This window comes from Varanus komodoensis, unplaced genomic scaffold, assembly GCF_004798865.1.
Source record: "Varanus komodoensis strain SLA01 unplaced genomic scaffold, ASM479886v1 scaffold14_1, whole genome shotgun sequence".
NCBI lineage: Eukaryota > Metazoa > Chordata > Lepidosauria > Squamata > Varanidae > Varanus > Varanus komodoensis.
Genome location: NW_025335438.1, coordinates 21,043,080 through 21,069,423, shown reverse-complemented (window position 1 = coordinate 21,069,423; position 26,344 = coordinate 21,043,080). Strand labels below are relative to the sequence as shown.

Genomic DNA, 26,344 nt, shown 5'->3' with positions numbered 1-26,344 from the left:
ACTATCAATGTAGACTGGCCATCGCAAAGCAGACATGGAGAAACCAGGCCAACCACCTGAAGGCCAAACTTTGGAGAAGTACTTTTCAGGTTGCCAACTCTGCCAGGCATTTTGGATATGACCAATCTTCCACCTTGGTGGCAAAAGAACCCCTAGTCAACCTGCATTTCCCTTGACAGAATCATTCACCCAGTGACCATGAAGCCAAGAGGGCAGTGAAGTGTCCCAAAAAGATGGCTGCTGCCACCAAAGAAATAGGAGGCACCACAAGAGACCCATCCACCCTCACTGCTGAGGATCCATTTGACCTCACCCTTCAACCAGTCACAATCCCTGGCACCAAGGGAAGACCCAGCCCACACTACATCAGAAAGGAAGCTCAGAGACAGCCCACTGCCTTTTGAGAACAGCTCAATGTCAAAAAAATCTGTTGTTGCCTTACTGGCATCAACACAGCAGCCATCAGCCAGGATACATCAGGACATCTCCTGTGCTTCCTCCATTTAATGGGACTGGACCTCCAAATGGTTGCCACCACTACTTTGCTTCTGAAAAGACTCCAAGAAAATGTCTTCCATGCCAAGATGAGGCCTCGGTACCAAGCTGCCACCAAATCCCAGCATCAAGTCAACACCAATCACTGACTCCCTCAGTGTCAAGACCCCAGAGACTGAGGACACCAACCTCCTCATCAAGCCCCGAACCCTCTGCCTCAGACATGGAGTTGATTATTTTGAGGGCCCCTCTATTTTGAGGGCCCCTCAACAGTCACTGTCACCTAATATGGCCATGGTGTCACAAGATCCAGCATCCACTTTGGAAGAGAAGGGTAACTTTTCAGAGCAGATCATCAGGATGGCCACCTCCCTTGGGCTTGAGACAGAGCAGCAGCAGGATCAAGTCACCAATCCTGTATTTGACCCCCTGCATATGGAAGACTTAGCACCAGTGGCCAAATCATTCTTGTCCACCCTGCTGTAAATTGTCAGATGGTCATGGAGGACCACCTCAGCTGCATAATCATGTGAAAAATGCTGGAGACTACATACTGAGAGTTGGAAAAGGATGAACTTGTCCTCTTCCAACATCCAAACCCCAATTTGGCAATACGTGAACCCATGCAAGGAACTTCTCAGAGGTCACAAGGGACCAGTGGGCCGCTGCCTGGATGATATGGTGAGGCAAGTGTATGCAGCCACAGCACTCAGTCTCCAGGTCTCTAATTATGAGGCTACCATGTTGGAACATGCCCTGCAACCTGGTGACAGTCACTGTTACCACAGATGCATCTCAGTCAGGATGGCAAGCACACTGTGGCAACCTGCAAACCCAAGGGACTTAGGACCAACTGAAGGCCTGCAGGCATATCAACTTCCTGATGATGCTAGGCATCCGCAAGGTCCCAATCTCCTTCCAGTCCTCCCTGCGTGGACAACATGGATGGCATATGGTCCATCCCACTGAAAAAGCTAACTGTTAGAATTTGGGAGTGGTATACTGCAGGGACATCACCATCCCGGTCATCTACGTGGCAGGCAAGAGTTACACCCTGGCAAGAGCTACACCCTGGCAGACACCCTCATCTGCATGAGCCTCAAAGAGCATGCATGACAGCAGCGACTGTCTGTGATTTCTGCAACATGTGGAGCACACCGTCAGTAGCTCTGTTCACCATAACTGACAACATGCCCAAATTTCTGCTCCTGGGCACGACGAGGCACCAGCCTCCTAGGAGATGCTTTTCTCCTTCAGTGGCAGGGAACCTTGTTCCACATTTCTTTCCCCGCTTCCCCTTGATCACAAGGATGCTCACAGAGATCAGGAAAGACAGGACAGACTGCATCCTCATCACTCCATGGTGGCTGAGGCAACTTGGTTTGTCCAACTCCTCTGGCTCTGCCATGGGAACTTCCTCCAACTTCCACACACCCAGGACCTGATTTCACAAGACTGGGGCCAAATTTTCCATCCTGATATGGGAAGCCTAGGCTTACAGCATGGTAAATCATACCATAGAACCCATGGCAGCAACACTGCCCCAGGAAGTCAGGTCCATCCTTGCCATGACACCCAAACTGTCCACAAGGAGGTCATACCTGGAAAATTGAATGCCTTCACCACCTTCTCATGCCAGAAGAACCTCACTCCACAGCATGCTACTATTGAGCATATCCTCCATTTCCTGAAGAAGGTCTTCCAGAAAGAACTAAAACCCTCCTCCATCAGAATTTACTGGGCAGCCATCTCCTCCTTTTACCCACCAATTGATGGTACCTCAGTCTTTGCACACCCCCTATCTCTTCACTTCCTATGAATACTCCAGAACCTCACCCCCACTATCTAACCATGCATGCCTACATGGGGCCTCTCTTTTGTGCTACAGGCCCTCACCAAAAAGCCTTTTGAGCCACTGGCCATGACTGACCTCCCCCTCCTTTCCTAGAAGGTCACCTTCCTGGTGGCTATTACACTGGCCAGATGCTTCAGTGAACTGTGCACCCTCCAGATAGACTCCTCATATCCCACCTTTCACAGAGAGAAGACCATGCTCCAACTAGATCCAGCTTTTCTCTCTCAGCCAGGACGTAGTCCTCTCTGCCTTCTTCCCTGCTCCTGCCAACCAGATGGAATCCACCCTTGTTAGACAACCAGAGTCTCCTGCTTTCTATCATTCCAGGATAGAATAATTCTGCCATTTGCTGAGACTCTTCATCTGCTACAACAGACAGAATGAAGGGGATTCACTTTCTCCTCAGAGGCTGGCAAACTGGGTTGTGAGTACCATATCTCTAGCATATGAAATAGGCAGCCTTCAACTCATGGCTCCCCCAAGGGCTCACTCCACACAAGCACTAGCAATCTCCATAGACCTTGTCATGAAAGATCCCCCTGCAAGAAGCCTTTAGGGCTGCTGCATGATCCATGCCCTTGAAGTTTGTCAAGCACCACAGGCTAGATGTCTGTGCAAGGGCTAACTGCTCTTTTGGCAGAGCAGTTCTCGTGTCTTCCAGTGATGACACCTTCCTCCTATCCTTCCACAGGTAAGCTTACTAGTTGCCTATATGTGCAATGCTCAGAGACCATGAAGAAGACAGGCAGTTTGCTTACCTGTAACTGCTGTTCTTTGAATGGTCATTGTGCATTTATACAACCCTCCCTCTGGCCCCATTTGGTGTTGTCCTTACGTGAGCCACCCCCCTCACACACACTTACCAGGGGTGCAAGGGGCTGGGATGGGTCACTGATCATTCCTCCCTTGGTCCTGGGATCTATGACAGTCTCAATGGAACTGAGGGGATGAGTGGGAGCCTCTCCCATGTTCTCCTGGAACAGGAAGAGGAGGAGCTTCTGCCCAATCACTTAGCTATAGAATCTTTCTGCCAAGAGGCTCTGTGCAGGCACAAAGCCCATATATGTGAATCCACAGATGGCCACTCAAAGAACAGTTACAGGTAAGCAACTTGCCTATCTCAGAAAGGGTATTGATACGTCTAACAGGGACTTCCTTAACACCGTCTCACTGAGGTCAAAGCATTAAAGGTCCCCTCATTCCAAGAACATTTCTGTTTTGGAATTCTTTCAGTTGGTCTCTTCATTACTCCCAGGGTTTGGCCTTTCACAACACCATGAACATGTGCATCTTGCTGATCTCCTAGTCTTATCACCACCCAATGACTATATGGCTTGGGTCTCCAAGGCATGACTCTGGGCATTTTGACTCTGTAACAACATGGGTTCATTGACAATCAACTCCTACATCTGGTTCAATTCCAGGACCAATTCAGAGTTCTAGTTTTAACTTTTAAAGCCCTAAATGCTTTCAACCAGGTTACCTGAAGGAACATCTCCCATATTTACCTACCTGAACATTATGATCATCAACTGAGACTTTCTTCCAGGTGTCTTCACCATATGAGGTGAGGTGGGTGACTATAAGGAAAGGAGCATTTGTGGAACAGTAACCCTTTTCCAGTGCCAGGTAAAGAGCTTTGTATTTTCCTAGGCACTGGCTAGCTTCATACAATGTGGCAACTCACATTCAAGGTTAATAATGAGTTCTACTATAAATATGGGTTGGTGTTGAAATGTGGGTTGTTGTGCTGTTTGTTAACTATGAAAAATCAACAGTTCACAACCTGGCAATAAACCATGTTCTCTCTGTGGATTGTACATGGTTAACAAACCATGGTTTGTTACCTTGCCTGGGTTCACATAACACAATAGTCCATGATTCAACAACAACCCATACTCAACCCAATCTTGTGTAGGGGTTGTCATGTTGTGTAAATCCATTCATTTCAAGAACTGCATTCATCCTGCTGGTGAGTTTATCTTGGTTTTACTCTGGGCTTTTATTTTTTGGTTTGATGATTGTATATTATGTTCCAGTACAGCGTACACCACCCAGAAAACTCAATTTATTGGGTGATTTTAAGTGCACTAAATTACACACACACACACACACACACACACCATAAGATGATACTGATCACAGACCTTTCTTTGCCTTGAGAGGAGCTATGATCCATCTCACAAAGATCAACAGAGTTTTTCTTTCCCTGTATTGACAAACATTGTGTGAAGGCTCCAACCCAGTTTCTGGGCAGGAAACCCATGGCTCATCTAAAATCCCTAGGCAAAATCCCTTACTTGAAAAGATGATATTCTGTCTAAACTCCATCCCTTGAGCAACATTCCAAGCCAGTACAGATATTTTTCTTGAAATACTACCTTCAAATCACCAATAGTCTCAACCTGAAGATGCAGGTCCTTCCCAGACTATGGGATATTCCTTAGATATGGACTTCAGCAGCTCTCTTGAGCTTTTCCCATGAAGAAGACCAGCTGAGTCCTGATGACAGATGCTAGTTGAGTTTCTGAGGCATATTGTAAGGGAACTCCATTTTACCCACCTTCTACAGGGTCAACATATACTGTTCAAGATGGACAACATGGCAACCAAGAGATACATTAACTGACAGGACAGCACCTGCTCAAAACTGTCCTAAAGGAGGCCTTATCTTTCTCCTAGAAAGAGATATAATTTCATTCCATTTGAGCAAGCATCTAAAAAGAACTATCTATATTCAGGTGCACTGACTCAGCCATCAAAATTATCTGACAGTTGGCAATTATTTGGCTGACCACCACCTTGGAATCCTGTGACAGATCTCAGGAGCAGATTGCTGAATATTAGTAACTTCAGCCTGAAGGTTCTTCAAGTTTGGAGCTTCTCCTTGGAGAACAAATCACATATTTTTCACCATGAAAAGGTCCTCATGTAACCAGAACCTTTTTTAATTTCAAAAGTCAACTTAGCCATTCAGTAATTGCTCCTTCATTCTTTTTACCTATGTCAGAGAGCTCTGCATTGACTGGATGAAGCCACACCAATAGCACAGTGTGCTGTTTATCTCATTCAAGAAGTTGGCTCTCAACTTAAGAGTCTGCATAATCTCTGTTGCCCATATATTGCTTAGCCTACAGTTTTAGTAACCTTCAGGTCCCTCGGGGTATAGCAGCACCTTCAGTCAAGGGAGCAGCCACCTAAGTTCTCCTCTGAAAAATGGCTGCCTGTTCCTTAGTGTATCCCTTCATCAGACACTAAAGATAGATATATTTCTCCTAAGGGTGCCTCTGGGAGACCCATCTTACACAAGTTTATAGCCCTAGGGAGAATCAGTTTGGGGGGTTCTGTCACAGGATGCGCTGCTTTTTGACATCTCCATGCTAGCTGTGCTCCCCTCTCAAGAAGAGAAGCAAAAGTTTCATATTTCATAATGAATTTCTATTCTTCTGTGGGAAAGGACAGCAAAACATTCTCTGAGGATGTTCTGTTCTTTGACTATTCTCCCATTAGGTGGAGGTAGTTCATTTTCATTTGTACAGGGGATCAGTTTTTCTCTTCATTCTGCTCTTCTCTGAAGTAGTTAAGTTCCAAGCAACTTCATTTTTGATGGTATCTCTGTGCTCCTTATGAAGGAGACATTTGCTCAATGTTCTCAGTCAGCAAGTTCTTGTTTCTTTTTACTTGCTGTCCTTAGGAGTCTTCTGTTTGTTGGGTTTTTTTTTTTGGCCCCTGTAGCTCACTAAACTGTCGTCATCATCTCCTCCTCCTCCTCCTCCACCTCCGCCTCCGCCTCTGCCTCCTGGGAGGAGAGAATTTGTATTTCTTCATTCTACCTTGATATGAAGTTTCCAGGGGTTCAAGGGAAAGAAGTCTTCCCTCCCCTGGAAATGACTTGACTGTCTTCCTAGCCCCAGGGAAGGGCTTGTTCCATTGCTAGCTGTCCTCCATTCTCTCAAGAGGAACAGACAGTCACTGGTAAGTTGACACCTATTCTGTACAATTGCCACAATAGTTTAACAATCTCAGCTAGATTATAAACGTTTGTATTTTATTGAACTATATGCCAAAACAAAAAATGATTGTGTAATGTTCTGGAAATCTGATTACAGGCAGTAAAAAATACTTAAGTAATAAATAACATTAAGAGTAAAATCAGGGTCATGAATTGATGGATGAATGACTTCCAGTAAATTAATCTATTTGAACAGACATGGAATTGGCAAGAAGAATGAAATGAAAATCTCATAAACTGTTGCACTCTCACTTCTTTCCTCAGTTCTCATTTGTCACAAAACCGTTTTGTGATCTGTCTTCTCTGATAGTTCAGTTCTGTGAATTTGTACCCAGATTTAGAAAGGGAGATACTTGTGTACAGGTGGATATGCATCTGTCTGCTTTGTGACTCTGATGAACTGACTGAATGCATTTTTTGATCTGGAAGAAGTTTACAGACCCTCTTTGACACTAGTTGTATATTCTAACTAATTGTTGGACTGAGACAACAATTGATATTGAACATATAATACAAGAGTTTAAAAAATCTTCTGTTAAGGAAGATTTGGCAAGTTTTAGCATTTTTGTAGAAAAGAGGAAATAGTAAATGAAAAGTTACAAATCATATATCCTTTTCATGCCCAAGTGAAATAGTGGCAACATTTATTACAAAGAATGTGAAGAGTTTTAGACTTCCCACATTATCTACTCCAAGTAACTATGAACAACACGAACCTCCTGGTGGTTTTGGCTGCAAATGCAAAAGTGTTGTAGTGATACTGTAAATATTCCTTGACCCACTGCTACCTAAACCAATCCCTCCCAGCCTCCAGTCATTGATATTTTCCTTCACACTATTTCTTGTGATCTCAACATACCAGTTCTAGTGCTTGAGAGTGTTTACATTATGCAGAAATAGTCCTCCCAAAGTTTTGTTGCAGTAAGGTGGCAAAGAAATGTTAAGTTGAGAGGTTCCTAGGGTGGGTGGGGCAGCATTTTCTTTTCCCCACCACTGTAATTTTTTTTTTAAATCCATTATTCACATAGTACTTAAAACTATAGAATTCTCTTCCATATGATGTGATGATGGCCACCAATTTGGACATCTTTAAAAGGTGATTGAACAAATTCATGAAGGAGAACGCTATCCATGGCTACTAGTCCTGATGGCTATATGCTACCTCCAGTGTTGGAAACACTATGCCTATGTACACCAGTTGCAAGGAAACATGTTCTGCTTCTGGCTTTCCTGTGTGTGGCTGGTTGGCCACTGTGTGGAAAGAATGCTGGACTAGATGGACCCTTGGTCTTATGGTCTTATGAAATAACTGTGCCAGCTCTAGTCTAGCATAGTTTGAGTTCCTGGTCTTCTGGCATGTTGGTGGAATTAAGGGCTCTTTGGCGCCTATGGTTACAAGTTCACTGCAAACATATTTCCAGAATGCCCAGGCCTTACTAACAACAGGAGTACCACTCCTGGTATTTCTGTATCCACATAGCTTTCTATGGGCTTGGAGCAGGTGAGGGAGGTGGGTCCAGAAGTGCTACCAACTGGTTTTGAGCATGATTTAGATTGCCCTAGAAGTTGTTTTCATCACACAGCAAATCTTGCTTTTCCCAAAGCTGTTTTCCTTGTGATCCTCATGTTCCACCTGCACATATAGTTGGCAAGATACTTCCATAAAGTATTGCATGCTAGAGTTAAATGCAAGACTATTTTTTATCTTAGAGACTTTTTTTTTCATTTCTTTTTATTTCTTCTGCATGAGTTATTTTCAGAATATCTTCCTAGAATGATAATGTGAGAATGGTTTAGACACCACCTTAGTTTGGAGAACTTGTTTATACTTCTAGTTGTACAAATACTTGCTTTCTAACTCACTATACCTGTGTATCACTAAGCAGGTCCTTGGTGTACTAAAATCATTATAGTGGTTCCCAGAAACATTTATTCATCCAAGAAGTATAGTAAAACACCTTTCAGAAGACAGAAACCTAGAAAAAATACAGAGTACTACAGGGAAAGAGTACACCATATATTTCTTTGCACTAGTGACTCAACTGCAAACATGATGAAATCATTAAAATGGTTCCCTGTTGTGACAAGAAATTGAAACTCTTGTCATCTTTGAGGTGTTTTTCCTTGTTTACTTTGTATGAGAGACATAATATTCTTCTGGGTACTGATTCTGTACTTCCTCTCCTAATCTGATGAACTTATGCTGTATAGGAATAACTACAATATATAATTATCTTTAAAAAAATAAATTGATAATAAATCAAGATTGATAGAAACATCATGGAAAATGGGTCAGCTTCTTAAAAGGACACATGGTTGCTCCCAAATGAAACCTCACCAAATGTATTGTATGGGAAGGGGTTATCATTTGAAAATATTCCCTGAGCTGGCAGAAAAATCTGGCATAGCTATGCATCATACAGGAGACATTGGCAAGGCAAAGGAAGAGTTGTTGCCTGAAGAGTCAAGCTGAGTCTAAAGAGAGGCTACAACTTTATACTCATAAAAACCTTTGCTTTATACCCATAAAACCTTTCCCTTCTATGGGACCTCTACTCAGTATGTGTCTAAAGGCATGTAGGAATTTGTAGCTACTTCTTGCAAAATGTTTCATCATGGCCAAGGCAAGCTGAACTAAGGAAGATTCTTAGGTTCAATATGGCAAAAATAATAAAGAACAATGACCTTCCAAGACTGAGCCTTTGTAACAACTCCTTTATAAACCACAAAGAGAGCCAGTATGGTGTGGTGGTTAAGAGCACAGGACTGGGACTCAGGTGATCAGGGTTCTAGTCCCCATTCAGCCATGGAGCCAACTGGGGGACTTTGGGCCAGTCACAGACTGTCAGCCCAACCTACTTCACAGGACTGTTGTCATAGGTATAAGATTGAGAGCAATAATGATGTAAGCTGGTCTGAGTTCTTTGTAAGGAAACAAGCAGGATATAAAACAAACAGCCAAAACCTAAAGTTACTTTTTAAAAACCCATTCCTCACTCTACATTTACTTATCTTTTTCTTTCTCTTCTGACTCGCAGAAGACTCACACTTCAAAAAGCTTTTTTTTTTCCCCCTCAAATTACAGATCCTGAAGCTTGGCATAAGGGAGTGCAGGGGCAAGTTTTATGGAATTGTTTTCCTCACCAAACTAGCCTGCAGAGTTACTTTTGACTCCACTATAGGATGGAGATAAGATAAGATGGAGATGGGGCTAAAATGGAGGAGGAAAATGATGTAAGCTGCCTTGAGCCCTTTGTAGGGAAAAGGCAGGATATAAATCGAAAAACAAACAAACTATCTGATGGTTGAAAATACAAAACTCATTTGCACACTTTCCCAAATCATAACCCATTGGCCTCCCCAGCAAGGACTGAAGAAGAGTCCTGTCTTGAAAGCTCTGGTGCAGGAGTTGCTTTCCATTTTGTTCATTTATGGTCCCAAAGAAATGGCCAAGGGTTAGCATATTGCACCCGATCTGCATCAGCCCAAGGTTTTTATACTCTTTTTTCTGATCATACCTGAGGCAAGGTGAAGCAGATGAGATGGGTGATCAATTATTAGAGGGTACCACGTATCACCTGACATCATCCCCCAGTGGCAAGACTCCATTTTGGAAACAACAGGAAACGCCAAGAAGATACTGCTGAGGGAGCCTTAAGCAATGCAGAAAAGCTTTAGAGGGATTATTTAACAGAAGAGGGTAGGATGTACAGTTCAAAGTCTTGTCGGCTATTTAACCAAAGATATTGTTTTCTGTTGTGCCATGGCACCAGCTCCCTCAATTTAATGGCTATGTGGTATGATTTGCAAAAGCACTTAGAACAGCACTTGACTAAAAACCAATATTAGTGCCTAAGATATATTTTCTGTCCCTAAATTTTTTTCAAGAAGCCATCAACCTTCAATTAAAAACAATAAATGGAGAGGCAACTTAAGTGCTTTTATGACTAACATTGAAAGCCTTTTAAAATAAATTTTTGTATAAATCATTCTGTTTCCATAGTGAAGAGTAAAATGATTTACAATATTGGCTGCAATCCAGAATCTCTTAAAGGGTACTGCAGCCCCCTCCTTTGCTTGTTCCACATAATAAGCTGTTGTTCACTAAAGAAGTCGATCTCTTGCTTGTGCTTTTCTGGAGTGTGACTGTCATGTTTACCAAATTGTTTTGTAATCTAATATAAAAACAATCTAATTGTTTCTTTCCCATGGGAAGGTGAATTTATGATGGCTTGCAGTTTGTTTGTTTGTTTGTTTGTTTGTTTTTACTTACTTTCTAGTCTCCATCAGCTTGGAGCCTCCATCACCTTTTCTACAGCCTTTATGTATACAAGATAAGATGAGCAACCAGGGGCATGTTGCCGTTATTTGTATGGCAGAAGCATCACAATTCCATTGCTTTTCTAGACTTTGCAGCTCCATATAGATCACAAGATTTATATGGAGAAAGTCTGAGGTTCAATTACTGTACAACCAGTAAATGAATCACAGGCAGCAAGAGCTAGAAAACAACTCTGCTTGAGATTTGTCAGCTAGAGTAGATAATATTGAGATAGATTAGCCAAGGATCTGATTTGGTATAAGCCAGTTTCATATATTAATTGATTTACATTTCTCCCCAGTTATATTGAATTTAATGTGCATTTCTACTCTCTTTGTGCCCTGAGTGGCAGCACTGGGTCTAGATGAGAGTCCCTTCCATGTATCAGGGATTGCTCTCATGATGTTTATGCAATGCTTTTACCACTCTTGTGACACATGCAGTGCACTTTCCATTGTGTTCAAATAGGATCTTATGTTACACCCAAATGTAATTGTGGGAGAACTATGAAGAGTAGGAAGCAGGTGTGTTTCTTAAAGTAATTCACAGCTCCTTCCTCAAAGTCAAAGCAAACCCACCTCCTCCCCAGGCTGACTTCTGTGAGAGCCCCACCAAAGTTATTTTTCACCTTATATTTTCAATGCTAGTATTAAGTTTGCTATTCTTGATTTAAATATTGAATGAACAACATGCCTAATACTTTCCTCACCACACCCTGGGAAACCTCATATCATTAGGCTCATTCCATATTTTATGTTTTGCAACATATTAATTTAGCAGTTATATTTGCATGCTCATAGCAACATGCTTTTTGTTGTATTTGGCCTAATATGTGTGCTGTTACACTGGGTTTAAGCCAGAAGAAGTTAGTCAGTATTTAGGCCAATTGAAATTAATTGGGCAACTCAGTCATGATTCATCCATGGGACTAAAGCATGATTAATTTCCTTTGGTTTCAGTCCATTATGCTTGTATGTTCTAGCCTTCCTCCGTGCTTATTGCCATTTTCTTTTATCACTGTGATCCTGTTTAAAAACCCCTCCCTTTTATATTTGCAACAATATTGGCCACTATAGTTTCTCAGCACCTCCATCTACTATAACCATTATGGTGTCTCACCAAGCAGGATTAAACAGATCTGATTTTCACGACACGTTTGTTCTTTTTCAATCTTACTTGATATATATTCCAAACTAATATGGAAAAGAGAAGTAGCATTTAATTTTCATTTGACTTGGAAAAATATTTTCATTTTCTATGCAGTAAGTAAAATTAGCTTAAAGATGTGTCAGTACAACATGAGAATACTCTGAAACCTCCCTCCTTAATGGTTCCACAATTCTAAGCTGATCCAATATGTTGTTTTGAAGGATGCCTTGGCATTTAGCAATTATGGAGCAGCTTGGTCAGAGATGCACCCCTACAGTGTGATAGTTTTATTTTTACTCACCAAAACCTTGTTTTCATTGAAGTTGCTCAGTCAAGCTATTCTTATATTATAACTTGTGCAGAATGTTTCAATATTCTTTCTGGCTCACATGCTGTGTGGTGGGTTTTTTTTTTTTTTTTGTTCTGGACTTGACAGCCATAAATACATATTTTTATTCTAATTTTCTAACAATTATTGTCTATTTCAATTCCCAGAGAGGAAACGTAGAAAAAATATGATGTAAGCTAATTAATTTGTTTTATATCACAATAGTAGAAGTGTGGTAGTGATATTCCAGATCTTTTCTTACCCCATGAGCATCTTGCACACAATTAAGAGACATTGGATTAAAGGTCAAACTTTGTAGTGGCCATACTTGGGCAGGACATGGAGAGTTCACATCTCACATGTCTAACAAATTGGCTCCCAGGAGGCTTGTCTAAACTGTAAAGCCAAGGAACAATAATTGCTCAGAATTATTTGACAGACCGTTCCTTGATATCTTAATAATAAGCTTAGTTTTAATGTATTTGTGATAATATATTTCTAATGAACTAAAAAACTGCTAGCTCTTTGCCAGTGTTTCCAGCATTAATGTTCTTTACTGACATCTTCCCATTTTAAATGTCTTCAAGAAACTAACCAGAATCCTCTTTGTTTCCTACTTTCCTTAAGTGCAGCTAACATTTAATAATTTCCATTAAAAATGGCGATCCATGCTGAGTGATGCATGGTTAATTTACTGCAGTAAGCCTTTGCTGTCTTGAACCTAAAGCCTTCATATTGCAAAACAATATAACCAAATCATGTGGAATTCATTGCTTCCTGTGTTACTAGTAGAATCAATGCTTATTACCAAACCTTTTATTTGAGAAATATATCTTCTACATATCAATTATACAGAAAGCTTGAGCAATAGCTTTATATGAGGGCACCAATTATTAGATTGAGCTGGGGAAGCAGTGCAATAATGGATTTAGATGGTTGAGTGCTTCTTAATATATCAGTCACATAGAAGAATTTAAACACCTGTAAAGTAATGTCATATTTTTAAAGAAAATCAAAGTATATCAAATATTGCCATATTCTATTCCCATGCTGCACTGTTAGCTTCAGTAACAAAGGAGTTAAATTAGGCACCAGTAGGAAATTAACTGACTAAATACTATTCTTTTAAGGGATGTCTGACATGTTCATTGTTTATGAAAATAGCCATTGGGCTATGACAAATATCCCCCACTCACAATAAAGTAAAAAAAATCTTTAATGTTTCAAGTATGGGTCTGCCATAAAATAATTGCTTGTATTTGGGAATTAACACCTCCATTGTGCTTAATCAGACAAAACCAGAATTCCAAGCCCAACAGAATTTTAAAAAACAACCTTTCAAAAACATTTGTTGTTCTGGCTCATTAAAGCATTGTCTCTGTTGGACAGCATTTCTTTAAGACCATAAAATTAATAGAGTATTTAAAAAGTGCTTTATTAGCATGTTTCTCCAAATACTAATTTAGCTTTAGTGGTTAATTGTGCCATCTCCATGGCCATGGACTACTGAAGTAAATACCTACTTTAATTCCAGGAAGTTTAACTTTTCCCTTTCTTGCACTTTTTAATTCCAGGTGCAAATGCACTCACCAAGGCAGCATGGCTACAAATGGCCATCATCCCTAGATAGTATATCCATTAGTCATTCTTGTTAGAGGTGATGGGGTTTGTAGTTCACAGCTGTAAGGCACTAGGCTATGGAAGACTGGTCTAATCTGAAAACTATTCTGTCTGATCTTAGAGTGTACGAATTGTGTACGAATTTGTAGCAGAAGCAAATTTCAGTTCTATAATTTTGCGGTTCTTTTATTTTCTTCTCAATGCAGTTTTCAGAAGGCTTTTTTAATCTGCTTGAACAAATATGACTGGAAAACAAGAAGTGAGAAACCTGACTTGGTATTTCTTGTAAAATGGCACTTCCATATTTCAGGACCTTCCTGCTAAAGATGCCCAACATCCCATCTGCCCTACTGAACACTAGTCCTCACATGCATCCCAACTAGATGTAAAATGAGATTCATATGGATACTAGGTAGCTAGGGGGTTTCATTTCTTCTCTTCGCCATTCTTGATAGAATTGCACCCATCATTCCCAGCAAACATAGTGGCCATTGTTCTCAATACATACAATAATGTATCCTGAGTTGCCTTTTTTCCTGCTGATTTCATGGGCAGTTTCACTTTTGTATCTAGAAATGTTGTTCCTTTTCCATGATGCACCATCACAAAGTCACCAATTATACATTAGTTGCTCCTCAAGATAACCATTGGAAAGCTGATGAAGAAGGACAAGGGAAAATCAGGTTTCTATTAGTACATTGTTTTGCTGGCTTGAAACTTATCAGATAATGCATGCTGGGACAAAAAATTGTAACTTCAAAGAAATGTTGATGGATCTGAACTAGCAGTGACCAAGCAAGAAAGGGATCTTGGGGTAGTAGAGGTGAAGAACTGAGTGAAAATGCTGGCCCAGTGTGCAGCTGCTGTAAAGAAGGCTCATGCTATGGTAGACACAATAAGGAGCAGAAATGAAAACAGAACTGTCAAAATCTTACTTCCCTTCTACAAATCTTAGGTATGACTGCACTTGGAATATTGTGTTCAGTTCTGGTTGCCTTCCCGAAAAAGGACATTTTTTGGAGAAAATACAGAGAAGGGAAACAAAAATGATCAGTGGGCTGGAGCAGCTCCCCTATTTTTCTCCCTCACCCATAACACTCAAACCTAGGATCATCCCATGAAGCAGATTGGTGGGAGGTTTAGGACAGATTAAAGGAAGTACTTCACCTTTCACACAGCATATATTAAATTATGGAATTTGCTGCCATGGAAAGTGGTGATGGGTGCCAATCTGGATGACTTTAAAAAGAGGTTGTACAGATTCATTAGGGGAGAGTCTCTCAGTGGCTACTAGCCTTGCTAGCTACATGCTACCTCCTTTAGCAGAGGTTCATACCTGCATACAGCAGTTACTGTGGAGGTTGGGCAGGAAAAGGTCTTGCACTCATCCTGCTTGAGTAGGAGCTGGTTTGCCACAGTATGTTTGGAATGCTGGACTGGATGGACCTTTGGACTGATCCAGCATGGCTTTTCTTCTGTTCTGTTGATTTGGAGCATTTTGTGGATTAAGTTATTTCTTTTAAATCGTTTCAACTTTCTAAAACTTGTATTATTATTATTGGTCTAATAATTGGGTACTGCTCATTAATTTCACAGAAAATGTTGGAACTTTTTCTTAAACATAAATGGTTGTTGTTGGGCCCCATTTTAACATTTCAGATGCTCTCATTATTTTTGTACAATCCTAAACATACTCACCTGGGTGCAAGTCTCATTGATTGCAATGAGTCTTCTATTTCTGAGTAAAGCGGCATAGGATTCCACTGTTAAAATCAATAGAACATGATCATCATTAATGTAGGTACACTGATACTGGATTAGGCCACTTGCATTTAATATGATGACTATAATGAAAATGCTATTTAAATATTAGGAGATTATTCCCTATGTTATTCCCACTTTCTATCCTTCCCTGTATCACATAATTGGAGCTCTATTCTTATGTACTCTTAGTTGAAGCAATCTCTGACAGTGTCTTCTGCTACCACCGGCTTATTTTCTAGATGGGAAGTGATGGAGTTTTGCGCCTCAGTAGTTCCGCTCTAAATAATGAATTCTTTGCATATGCAGCACAAGGGTGGAAACAACGATTGGCAGAAGGTAATTTTCTATTTGTTATTAGATTTAACCAAATACTGATTTTTTTTCCTGAAGAAATGCCTTCTTGTGTTATGGGCAAGAATAATACTCATTTAAAATACTTTTATAAAAGAAAATGCAGAGTTTCAAGACTTGAAATTCAAATATTCTAGTTCATCTTCAAATTAATATTAGCAATCTGTTTATTATATCTGAATATAGAAGATCATTTGGACAGCCATACTTAAAATAAGAACAAGCATTTTCATCAGTGTCAACTTTAGAAACCTAAATGCATGTGACTAAATCCCACCAACATACTTTAGAAATAGTAAGGCAACACTACAAATAAAATTGTATTGTTGGTTTCTCTCAGAATTGTTTTGCATTGAAATAACTTTTGAGCAACTGAAAGTAATGCAAAGAGCAATATAATATACCTATGAATATAAATATAACAAGTGAGAGCTAAAGAGTCACACAGGGAGCTTTTGAGGACTCCTGCTTACTGCAGCCTTCCATGACACCTGAAAATTGTTTCCCAAAGTTGGGAAAACCTTCTGGAGAGGCCTCCAAAACAGCACCAGGAAATGTAGTTGGATGATGACATTTGGAAGACTTGATGAATGCATGAAAGTGCTTGGATTTGTGCACTGGAATCATTCAACTTGACCAGTCTGTGAAATCTACCGCACAGTTTTAAGCAGTTTTTGCACAGCCTCTGTTCAATGGAGCTTCTGCCGAGCCTCCCACCCAAGTTCCAATGAAATCCTTATGTACAGCTTTAGACACCTGTATTCAATATTTTACTACTTGTATCTTTTAGGAGAATTTACTCCTGAAATGCAGTTGCGCATCCGACAAGAGATTGAAAAGGAAAAGAAAACAGAACCATGGAAAGAGAAGTTCTTTGAAAGATTTTATGGAGAAAAGTAAGTATCCAAGCAACATTCTAAATTGTCATCTTCAAATATACATTAATAAAGATACTTGTGCTTCACATAGACCAGTTAAAAATAAACTCCTAGTTAATAATGGCAATAATGTAGCTCTTTCTGCCTCCCATAGTTAGAAGGCTCCTTAGTGGCTTTTCTCCACTTACCTCAATTCCCACTTGTTTAGAAAGGCTTCCCTGGACCCCTACAGCCTTTTCCATCTGTGCTATGCTAAACATCCCCTGCCTCCATTCCCACAGCTCCTTTAGCAAGTCTTTGTCCCATCTGTCTTATTCAACTAACCTTATGGACAGAGGCAATCTCATTTCTATATAACATGCAGGGCTGAGTTTAAATATAGATGATTTACTCACAACTCCGGCATTGCAGATTCTGGATGAAATTCTAACAGCATGTCAGCACTTTCCTTAAATGCAGATCTGCCCTGGTCACATTAAAAGGGTAGGTTGGCGGGAGGGGGGAAATAAAAGAAACTGCAGTGCTTCTCCCTATAGTCCCTTGCCCTAGTTCCTTTTCACCAGCAGCCCCTTTCCTAGTATCAGAGCCCAGCCAGAAGAGGAATCACCTTGTGGAGGGTCAAGCTGCATAGCAACTCCCACACATTGCCCCCTCTGAGTTCAGGTGCCCTTCCTCTGTGCTTTATATGTGTAAATAGTTAAAGCTGTGGTCCTGCCATAGTCAGGTCACATGTAGTTCAGCATTAAAATACAACATTTTAATAAGAACCATGCTTGGTTTCTTCACAAGCAAGCATCACCAAATATACACTGCTTTATTTTAACCTTTTAAAATAGACAGAATTATTTTTATCTGTATCAAGGGAACAGCCTGGCTAGTTGGACTTTACACAATCTGAATTAAATTACTCCAGAATTATTACAAGAGCTGTGACTCCAAAATCAAAAATACAATAATAATTTCAGTGAATGTTTTATGATGTTACCACAACCATTTAACATCAATATTGTAGGGTCTATGAGGAAGAATGTATAATTTAGGAGAAGATGGTTTTCCAGGTGTCAAGGCTTTTAGTCTTTATTGGTTACAATTGCCAGTTTAAATTAGGTCTGTCAGAAAAGTGGGACCAAGTGCAGCTGACAAAGCACATGCATAATATGGTCAAACTATCCAGCTTTCAATAACTTAGTGCCCTTGTTTTGAACCAACTTCAGTTCCTGAACTGTTTTTAAAGGCAGCCCATTGTACAAAACATTACAATAATCCAAACAGGAGATTATTAGAGGATGAGTAATTGTAGTCAAGCTGACTGCCACTGGCAGATCAGCTTCAAGTAATAAAGGTTGCTTAAAGACAAAGAATGATATCAAGTGAATTCTTCAAAACCATACTTAAATATGTTTATTATATTAACCATCAGGTCATCTCTGCCATAATAATATCAAACACAGTATATGCATAACATTTTATGATACTTCTTGTGACCACAAAGACATGAATGGGGTAGGCACAAAACATGCAGATGTGATAAAAACAATAGTAAAAATGGGGGTATGGAGATTGAAAATGACAGAACTTGGACTAAACTGGCCTTCAGGCTTTTGACACTAGCCATTGTCTAAATTGCTATTGTCAACAAAACTTGGAGGTCAGAGTTGCTGGAATTCTAAATTCATTTTTCTGTAAGTTGTGCCATCTTTCTGAAAATATAAACTAGGTAAAAAATTGCATGTACTCTGTGTATGCAGCAAATTTTTAGAGTTAACACAAATAATTGGGAATAAAGTTTTTGTAGCTTTATGAGACAAAAGCACCATTACTAGACAATAATTTCTGTCTACAGATCTACAAATTCACCTGGAAATTCTACTTTTGTAGCATATAATGAAAGATTTTTTTGGTTTTAAAATACAAGTACCTATTTGAAGAATGATGTTTGTATAATTTAACTGTGTGATTTCTAACTAGGCTGGGAATGTCAATAGAAGAGTCTATGAAGCTTACATCTGCCAAGAACAATAATGAAAACGAAGAAAATTCACTCTGTGGGTCTTCAGATTTGCCTGGTCCTTCAAGAGAGTCAACTTTTGATGAATGTGAAAAGAAAACTAACCAGCCACCATTATTGCCAGAGAGAGATTTCTGTCAGTCACTTTGCAACATGGAACAAATTCCATCCAAGAATCTAATAGCAGATACAGAAGGCATTCTGATACCTGAAGAATCTGTTATTCAAGAGGAAATTGCTGAGGAGGTTGAAACAACTATCTGTGAATGTCAGGAGGAGACCCATAAAACAGAACATGTGAGTTCTGAACAGGCAATCAGCCCAGTTGGTATAAATGAAGAAACAGAAACTTTACCCCTTGCAGAGAATTCTGAATCCTGTATTGTCATGAATGATGCAGTAAGTACATTGACTCAGGTTGAAATTAAAGTGGAGGAGAGATTTGAATATCCCCAAGTAGAAATGTCAGTCATGACTGATCAACCAGAAGGCAGTTTATCACCTTCACAGTCTGCTTCATCTACAAACTCTGTCAGTAACATGGAAGAAAAAGATCTGGAGTCAGCAAAGGAACTAAGTCCTCATGGAAAATACTCCCCTGTCCTCAATGGTTCCCTATTCACTGGTGGAAATGTTGCTGTACATATGGAGCTTCAAAGTGACCCTGATGAACAGTCCTCTGAAAATGCTTGTATTTCTGAAACGTCTTTTTCCTCTGAAAGCCCAGAGGAACCATCTGTCAGTATTGCATCTCCTGGAGGAGAGACACAATCTACTTCAGAGGAGCCTTGCACTCCAGTATCTCTGGAAACAGCATGTTCTTCTGACATCTCTTGCACTGAAAATACTGATGCTGATAGTCAACAAAAACCCATTGATGATAATCTGAATACATCTTCAGTGTCTGAAGTATCTCCAATGCCTCCCTCACCAGTAACCTCAGAAGCATCTCTGATGTCAAATTTGCCTCTGACTTCAGAGACATCACCAGTTTCTAATTTAGCTTTACCATCAGAAACCTCACCACTGTCTGACTTGCCCTTGACATCCGAAACCTCTTCAGTGTCTTCTATTCTTTTAGCTTCAGAAACATCTCATTCAAACAGTGTACTGTTACCTTCAGAAGCATCTCCGCTTTCTAATTCCCCAATGAGTGAAAGATTTAGTCAGCAAAGAAAATCACCATGTTTGTCTGAAGAATCCTTGTCACCCCTGAAAGAAGAAACTTCTGCTATTTCTAATAATTCTCAAGAAGAGAATCTTGCATCACAACAGCTCCAAGGTACACCGGAAGCCATGAAAGCTGTCATTCCTGAAGCTTCAGCAGTAGAAGAATCCCAGTCTATAAAACTTGCTAATCAACCATGTAGGCCTCATTCTGATATAGAAAAACCTTTCATTTCTTCTCTTACAGAACGTTCTTCCCTGGAAGTGATAAAAATTAGAAACCATGGTACCCAGCAAAGAACTGACAAGAAAAGTACAATCTCTCAGCTAGAAGTATCTGTTCTAGCAGAAGTGTCAGGATGCAAAAATACTGAAGTTCTTCCATCGAAATCACTTGATAAACTATTTAACTCCTCCTCATCAGAAAAATTGTTCTCAGAGGCAGGCAGAAGCAAGTCTCACAAACTTCAGGGGACTTTGCAGAGTCGGTTTGAAGGTTCTTATTCTTCAAAACCATCTGAAGCCACAAAGTCACCTGAAGCAAGAAGTGAAAGCAGGGACCTAGAAATTCCAAAGAGGAAGACTGCTGAGCACCATGGTTTTGGAATTTGCAAAGAGAAGCGTGCTAGAATCGAAGATGATCAGCCTCATCGTAATGCATCGGCAAGTTCATCTGAGAGGGAACCACCACCGAGGGAGGAGCCCAGAGTCCCACCTCTTAAGGTACACTTTGCATGTGATAGTGTGTGCATGCACATGTGTACACATGTGTGAGAGAGAAAGAAAGAACTGAAACAAAATCTCTATTTACAACTTTCTCTGAAATACACTGGCATTCTTCACTAATTCAAGTGCATACTTCTAGAGAGTGATTCCTTTCATCTAACAATTTCCAATTAAAACACCAGTTGCCAAAGGTAATTAACCAACATCTGACAAATATCCCTTGTTTCAGAGCAATCCTGGTTTCATTGCAAGCTGTTAGTATGGAGGTTTCCACATAACATCACCCGAATAGCTGAACTCAGTCAACATTCTTCCAACATGAAGTACTACATTTTGTAAAAGAAATTGTTTTTCTTTTCCCTCAGAAATGCTATTGGAGCCTATTAATAGTGTTTTCTGTGTGTCATCTCAGATAGCAATACACCCATGAAAAGAGCAGGTAGTTTTTATTGCATATACCATGGAGCCCTTAATTGTGTAACATTAATGTTACTATTTTAATAGCTGCATTACATTTTAGAAAGTAAAATGAGAAAGAGAAAAGAATAATTGACTTTGCAGTTTAAGTGGCCATAAATGAAAAGGTCATATGTACAGGTAAGAGAGCCATATGTTCAGCTGGAGCCTCATGTTTGTTTGTTAACTTGCAAACTTCCACAGATGCCATGGCAAGCTTCTGGTCAGTCGTCTATCTGTCAGAGTGAATATGCTAATAGACAGCCATGGAAATTCAATTGGAAATACATTATTAAAAACAATTGCCCTATTGGACTATTATATGTGTGCAATGGCCTAAGTACTACAGGTCCTTCCAATGGTAGCTAGTGGATCTAATGGAAGTGCTGGAACACTATCAAAATGAGCCCAAAATCATTTATATCTAATTCAATAAACTGTTAATCATAAATACAAAATTAAGAGAAAACACCACTGAAAACATTGTTTGCATTCAGAACTGGCTTCAGTTTTCACAGAGCCATGGGAAACACCTGTGAAATTATTTTAAAACCACCTGTAGTTCTGCTCTTAACATACACAGCTCCAACATACCTCCATGAGTTTATAGTTCTGCATTATCAGAAAATCTGATTGCAACCAACCCCACTCCCACAAACCAAGGATCAGAGAGCTGTGAAAATAGTAGGGATGCACACAGAGAGAGACTGACCTAGTTTGCACAATCTAAATAAATATTTTTCATTTAAATAAGGGTGACTTATTTATATCATAGTGTGTGCCAGTTGCTGATACCTGATGACCCGGGCCCAATAACCAACCCATAACCCTAACCCTAACCCATGGCCAGCACACACCACAGTATCTTAGTTTGATTGTGTGAATTGGCCCATTGAGAGACAGAGAAAGAGATTAAAGAGCCTCTTAGTTGACACAAAAATTGTCTGTGCTTCAGTGACAAAGCACCTTCCAGATGGGTGATAATTAGTAAAGGATACATGGTATTTAGTTGTTGCTAGCATAAGTTGTTCCATCGTCATGCTGTGAAGTAATTTTTGAGACATTAAACCATCCATATGATGATGTTTTCTTTTTTTTCCCTTTCAGATTCAGCTTTCAAAAATTGGCCCTCCTTTCATCATCAAGAGCCAGCCTGTTTCCAAACCCGAGCCTCGGGCATCTCCAAGTACTGCAGTTAGCAGTGGGAGGAATACTGGAGCAAGAACACTTGCAGATATCAAAGCAAGAGCTCAGCAAGCTAGAGCCCAGAGGGAGGCAGCGGCAGCGGCAGCAGTGGCCGCAGCTGCAAGCATTGTGTCTGGAGGATTAGGAAGTCCCTGTGAAGGTGGAAAGACCAGGACATTAGCACACATCAAGGAGCAGACCAAGGCTAAATTGTTTGCAAAGCACCAAGCAAGAGCTCACTTGCTCCAGAACAATAAAGAAACCAAATCTCAGCATGCCTCAAAGGAAGGTCCACCAGCAGTGGAGATCTCAGCTTCTTCTGAAACAAAGATTGAAGGTTCTACTGGCGTGATTATAGTTAATCCTAACTGCAGGTCTCCTAGCAACAAGTCTTCTCACCTTCGAGAAGCGACTACTTTATTGCAGCAGTCACTTAATGCCACTACTTTACCAGAAACTAGTACTGACATCTCTCTTCACAATTCTGATGACAGTATCCCTGTGTCTCATTTCGGTGAGAAAATGCTTTCATCTACCTCTATGGAAAGTAACAGTGTGTCAGTGCTATATAATAAAAACTCAGTCCCCATGTCTGTGTGCAGCACTGGTATGTCAGGAGCAATTAAAGAACTTCCCTTTGCAGGTTCTCTTGATAAGTCTTCAGTTTTAATGTCCGTTGAAAACACAGGCACTAAGGTTTGCAATATAACCATGCTGAAATCCATCCAAGGAGCTGACACTCCATGCATTGCTATCATGCCAAATTGTGTTGAGAAGCCCACAACTCCAACAGCAGTAGACAGTGCAGTCTTGTCAAATTCCTTAGATGATAAAAGATTGTCTATGCCAACCAACAATGCAAACCATGGCATTTCTAGCCAGTATAGCACTGTGCCAACTTCATCCATTGCAAGTAATTTGCCAAATCATCTGGGTAGTAGCTCTGTTTTGATCCCTCCAGTAGGGTCTGCAAACAGATATTCTTCTGATAAGATAGCCATAACGGGGTGTAGTGACCCAAGCTCTTTGTCAAGTAACACTTCCATTAGGGCACCTTTACATGGCAATGAGGCACTTCCAGGAGCAGATTCTGTTGGCAGGACTTCTATTTCAGTGTTTGCCAGTAACATGATGACAGCAAGCTCCTATGAGAATACCGCCAAAATGAGTGCTGAAACTGTGGAGAGAAATTCTGGAGGGAGAAGCCGATTAGATATGTCTGGTAAATCCTCAGTAGGTTATGTACAGGCACCTATGAATAGATCTATACCTTGTAAAGTCATTGTTGATCACACAACAACAACAATGAACTCTAACTTGTCACTTGGTATATCTGTGGAAAACTCTGAAAACAGCACCGATATCCAGAGCAGGCCTATTAGGACAGAACCTGCCTTACAAAGTATCACATGTCCTCAAGTGTCTGTAATAAGCCGGCCAGAGTTGCTTACTAATGAAAGTCTGGAGCACAGCTCTGGCTTTAACACTGTTGCAGCAAAGCAAGATGGCAAACATTTGCAAACAGCATGCCCTAGTCTTCGAGAAGTGCCTCAAGATAAAAGACTTGAAGTTGTTTCTCCTGGCCAAGTTTTTTCAGAACAATTACGAGGTGCTTTGACTTTCAAAAGTGAAACAGACAGTGTCTGTGCCAACCCATATAATCCCAATAGCAGAATCTGTTGGAACGATGATGAGGCAATGAACACTGATCAATCTGTGGTCACTCATCTTAACCCAAATAAGCATAAGGAATATATTGAGCAAAACTGCATTAAAAATGTCAAAACGGAGCCTTCAAATTTTGCACATCTGAATGAGATACATGCAAGAAACATTGTGACAAGCATAGCCATGCCTATTAAGTCAGAATCTGACAAATGTTTTAGGATGGACACTGAAGATTTTGCGAGACCCGAAATGCCTCTCCAGACTGTAGAAATAGCCACAAGTGCACAGCCAACACAAAACTCCAAGACATCTGTTACAGATTCCATGGAGAACTCTCTGTCATTAACAACAGAAACACTAAAAAGAGTTACAAATGCTGGAAGCTCTAGCTGCCGTTTGTCATCAGTAGAAGCCAACAATCCTCTGGTGACACAGTTATTGCAAGGCAACCTTCCACTGGAGAAAGTCTTGCCACAGCCCAGGTTTGGAGCCAAGCTAGAAATTAACAGGCTTCCCTTGCCTTTGCAAACTACCTCAGTATGTAAAGCAGCAACTTCTGAAAGAAATGTGGCTGAAAATTCTTCCACATCTCCAAATACAGATGGCAGAGGATTTCAGGCAGCCAGTTTAGCCCCAGTGCAAATCAGAAAGCGTGAAAACCATCCCAAAAAGAGAGTGGCCCGTACAGCAGGGGACATTAAATGTGAACCTGGGAAACCATCAATGGACACAGATGTTAAAATAGGCCCTTGTATTGTCAGCTCCAGTCTGAATCAACTTGGGCACGGCCAGCTGTTTAAACAGGAGTGGCCAAGCAAGCATGGTGTTCAGAGCAGAATTGCACACAGCCCGGAGATCAAGCAGCAGAAGAGGCCATTGCCTTCATGCAGTTTCCAACAAAACTTATTTAACGTGGACAAAAATGACAGCTTCCACACAGAGGCAAGCAGCTCACACAGGCAGCATTTCTACCAAATGCCAGTGGCTGCAAGAGGCCCTGTTCCTTCGACGGCTTTGATGCAGGCAACTTTAAAGGCCCCATCTGGCTGTGGTGCCTTTGCTTTCAGCAGGCACTTAGAGCAGAAGGCATTGGGAGAGGTCAGCAGGTCTACAACGCCTCACCAGCTGAGGCTGGCTAGTATGTTTTCCCCTAACATTCAAATTAAAGAAGGTGATGACATTTCTAGTGCCTCACAGAACCTGCAGAATAAATCATTAGTGCACCCCCCTCCACTGCCTCCTCCCCCACCTCCCCCACCCCCACCCCTTCCCAGTGCAGAAGCTCCATCTGATCACAAACAACCGGCAGTTACTATGGAAACCACTAAAAGACTTAGTTGGCCTCAGCCGGCAAGCGTCTGTAGCAATATAAAATCAGAACCCATTTCTTTTGAGGAAGGTTTAAGCAGCAGCTGTGAGCTGGGCATGAAACAAGCTTCTTATGATCAGAATGAAGTAAAAGAACAGTTGAAAGCCTTTGCATTGAAAAATTCTGACTTCCCTTCCTATTTACTCTCTGAGCCGCAGAACCCTTTTGCCCAATTAACTGCTCAGAAAATACAGACGCCGCCGCAGCAGCAGCAGCAGCAGCAGCAGCTCTGTGGAAATTACCCTACAATACATTTTGGTAGCACAAGCTTCAAACGGGCAGCATCTGCAATTGAAAAATCTATCGGAATTTTAGGAAGCAGTTCAAATACAGCCTCCAGCCTATCTATACAGAACACTCAGATTCCAGTTCAGAAATTTGCTGACAGCAGCAGCACAGATGAGCTGGAACTGAAATGCTCTTGCAGGCTGAAAGCCATGATAGTGTGCAAAGGCTGTGGCGCCTTCTGCCATGATGACTGCATAGGCCCTTCAAAATTGTGTGTAGCCTGTTTAGTTGTTCGGTAGGATCCGAAGCAGAGATGCAGTATCCCTTATTTGCCTGGGAGAGCTGAGCCAAGCCAAGGGGGAACAACAACAACTGGATGCAGAATTCTTTACGGAGGAAACTTTCTTTTAGAATTGAGTTATTTCAACTTACATGGCTCTCCCTGGTAAGAACACCCCCTTCTGGGAAATGTGCACAAAAATGTTAAACATGCCAAGCTTTCTTACTGTGTTAAAATACTACAGAATTGCATTTCCATATCTATTTATGTGCACAAAGTGCAGAATGTTATTTTTTACCATTTGTAAACATAACATATCTTCTGAGTACAAGAATTACAAATTTCATAATCTCCAACTTTCTGGGCATGAAACAGCAAGAATGAGAAGGAACCCTGACCAAGGAAGATGAGACGATGGCATGGTATTCTGCTACCACTAGCAGACTAGTATAGCTGCTGCCAGTTGGCAGTTTCTACAACTGTA

At 40.7% G+C, this 26,344-nt stretch overlaps 1 protein-coding gene and 1 long non-coding RNA gene across 9 annotated transcripts in view; one reads left to right on the top strand and one right to left on the bottom strand.

The window, feature by feature from the left end:
• Positions 1-17,123, bottom strand: part of LOC123020345 — an 86,954-nt gene extending 69,831 nt beyond the window's left edge. The window contains exons 1-4 of one of the 5 annotated variants that reach the window (XR_006414065.1): positions 16,962-17,123; positions 15,479-15,543; positions 14,289-14,435; positions 9,881-10,015 (exon numbers count right to left, since the gene is read on the bottom strand). This is a non-coding gene — a long non-coding RNA (uncharacterized LOC123020345). The remainder of the gene's footprint in view (positions 1-9,880; positions 10,016-14,288; positions 14,436-15,478; positions 15,544-16,961) is intronic. The other 4 variants (XR_006414063.1, XR_006414064.1, XR_006414062.1 and 1 more) reach the window with 4 other exon arrangements.
• Positions 1-25,879, top strand: part of ASXL3 (ASXL transcriptional regulator 3) — a 98,327-nt gene extending 72,448 nt beyond the window's left edge. For 3 of the 4 annotated variants that reach the window (XM_044423923.1, XM_044423921.1, XM_044423919.1), the window contains 4 exons: positions 15,784-15,880; positions 16,686-16,791; positions 18,742-20,671; positions 22,238-25,879. In XM_044423923.1, the coding sequence (XP_044279858.1) occupies positions 15,784-15,880; positions 16,686-16,791; positions 18,742-20,671; positions 22,238-25,879 (5,775 nt within the window). The remainder of the gene's footprint in view (positions 1-15,783; positions 15,881-16,685; positions 16,792-18,741; positions 20,672-22,237) is intronic. The other variant, XM_044423922.1, reaches the window with a different exon arrangement.
• Positions 25,880-26,344: the final 465 nt, after the last annotated feature.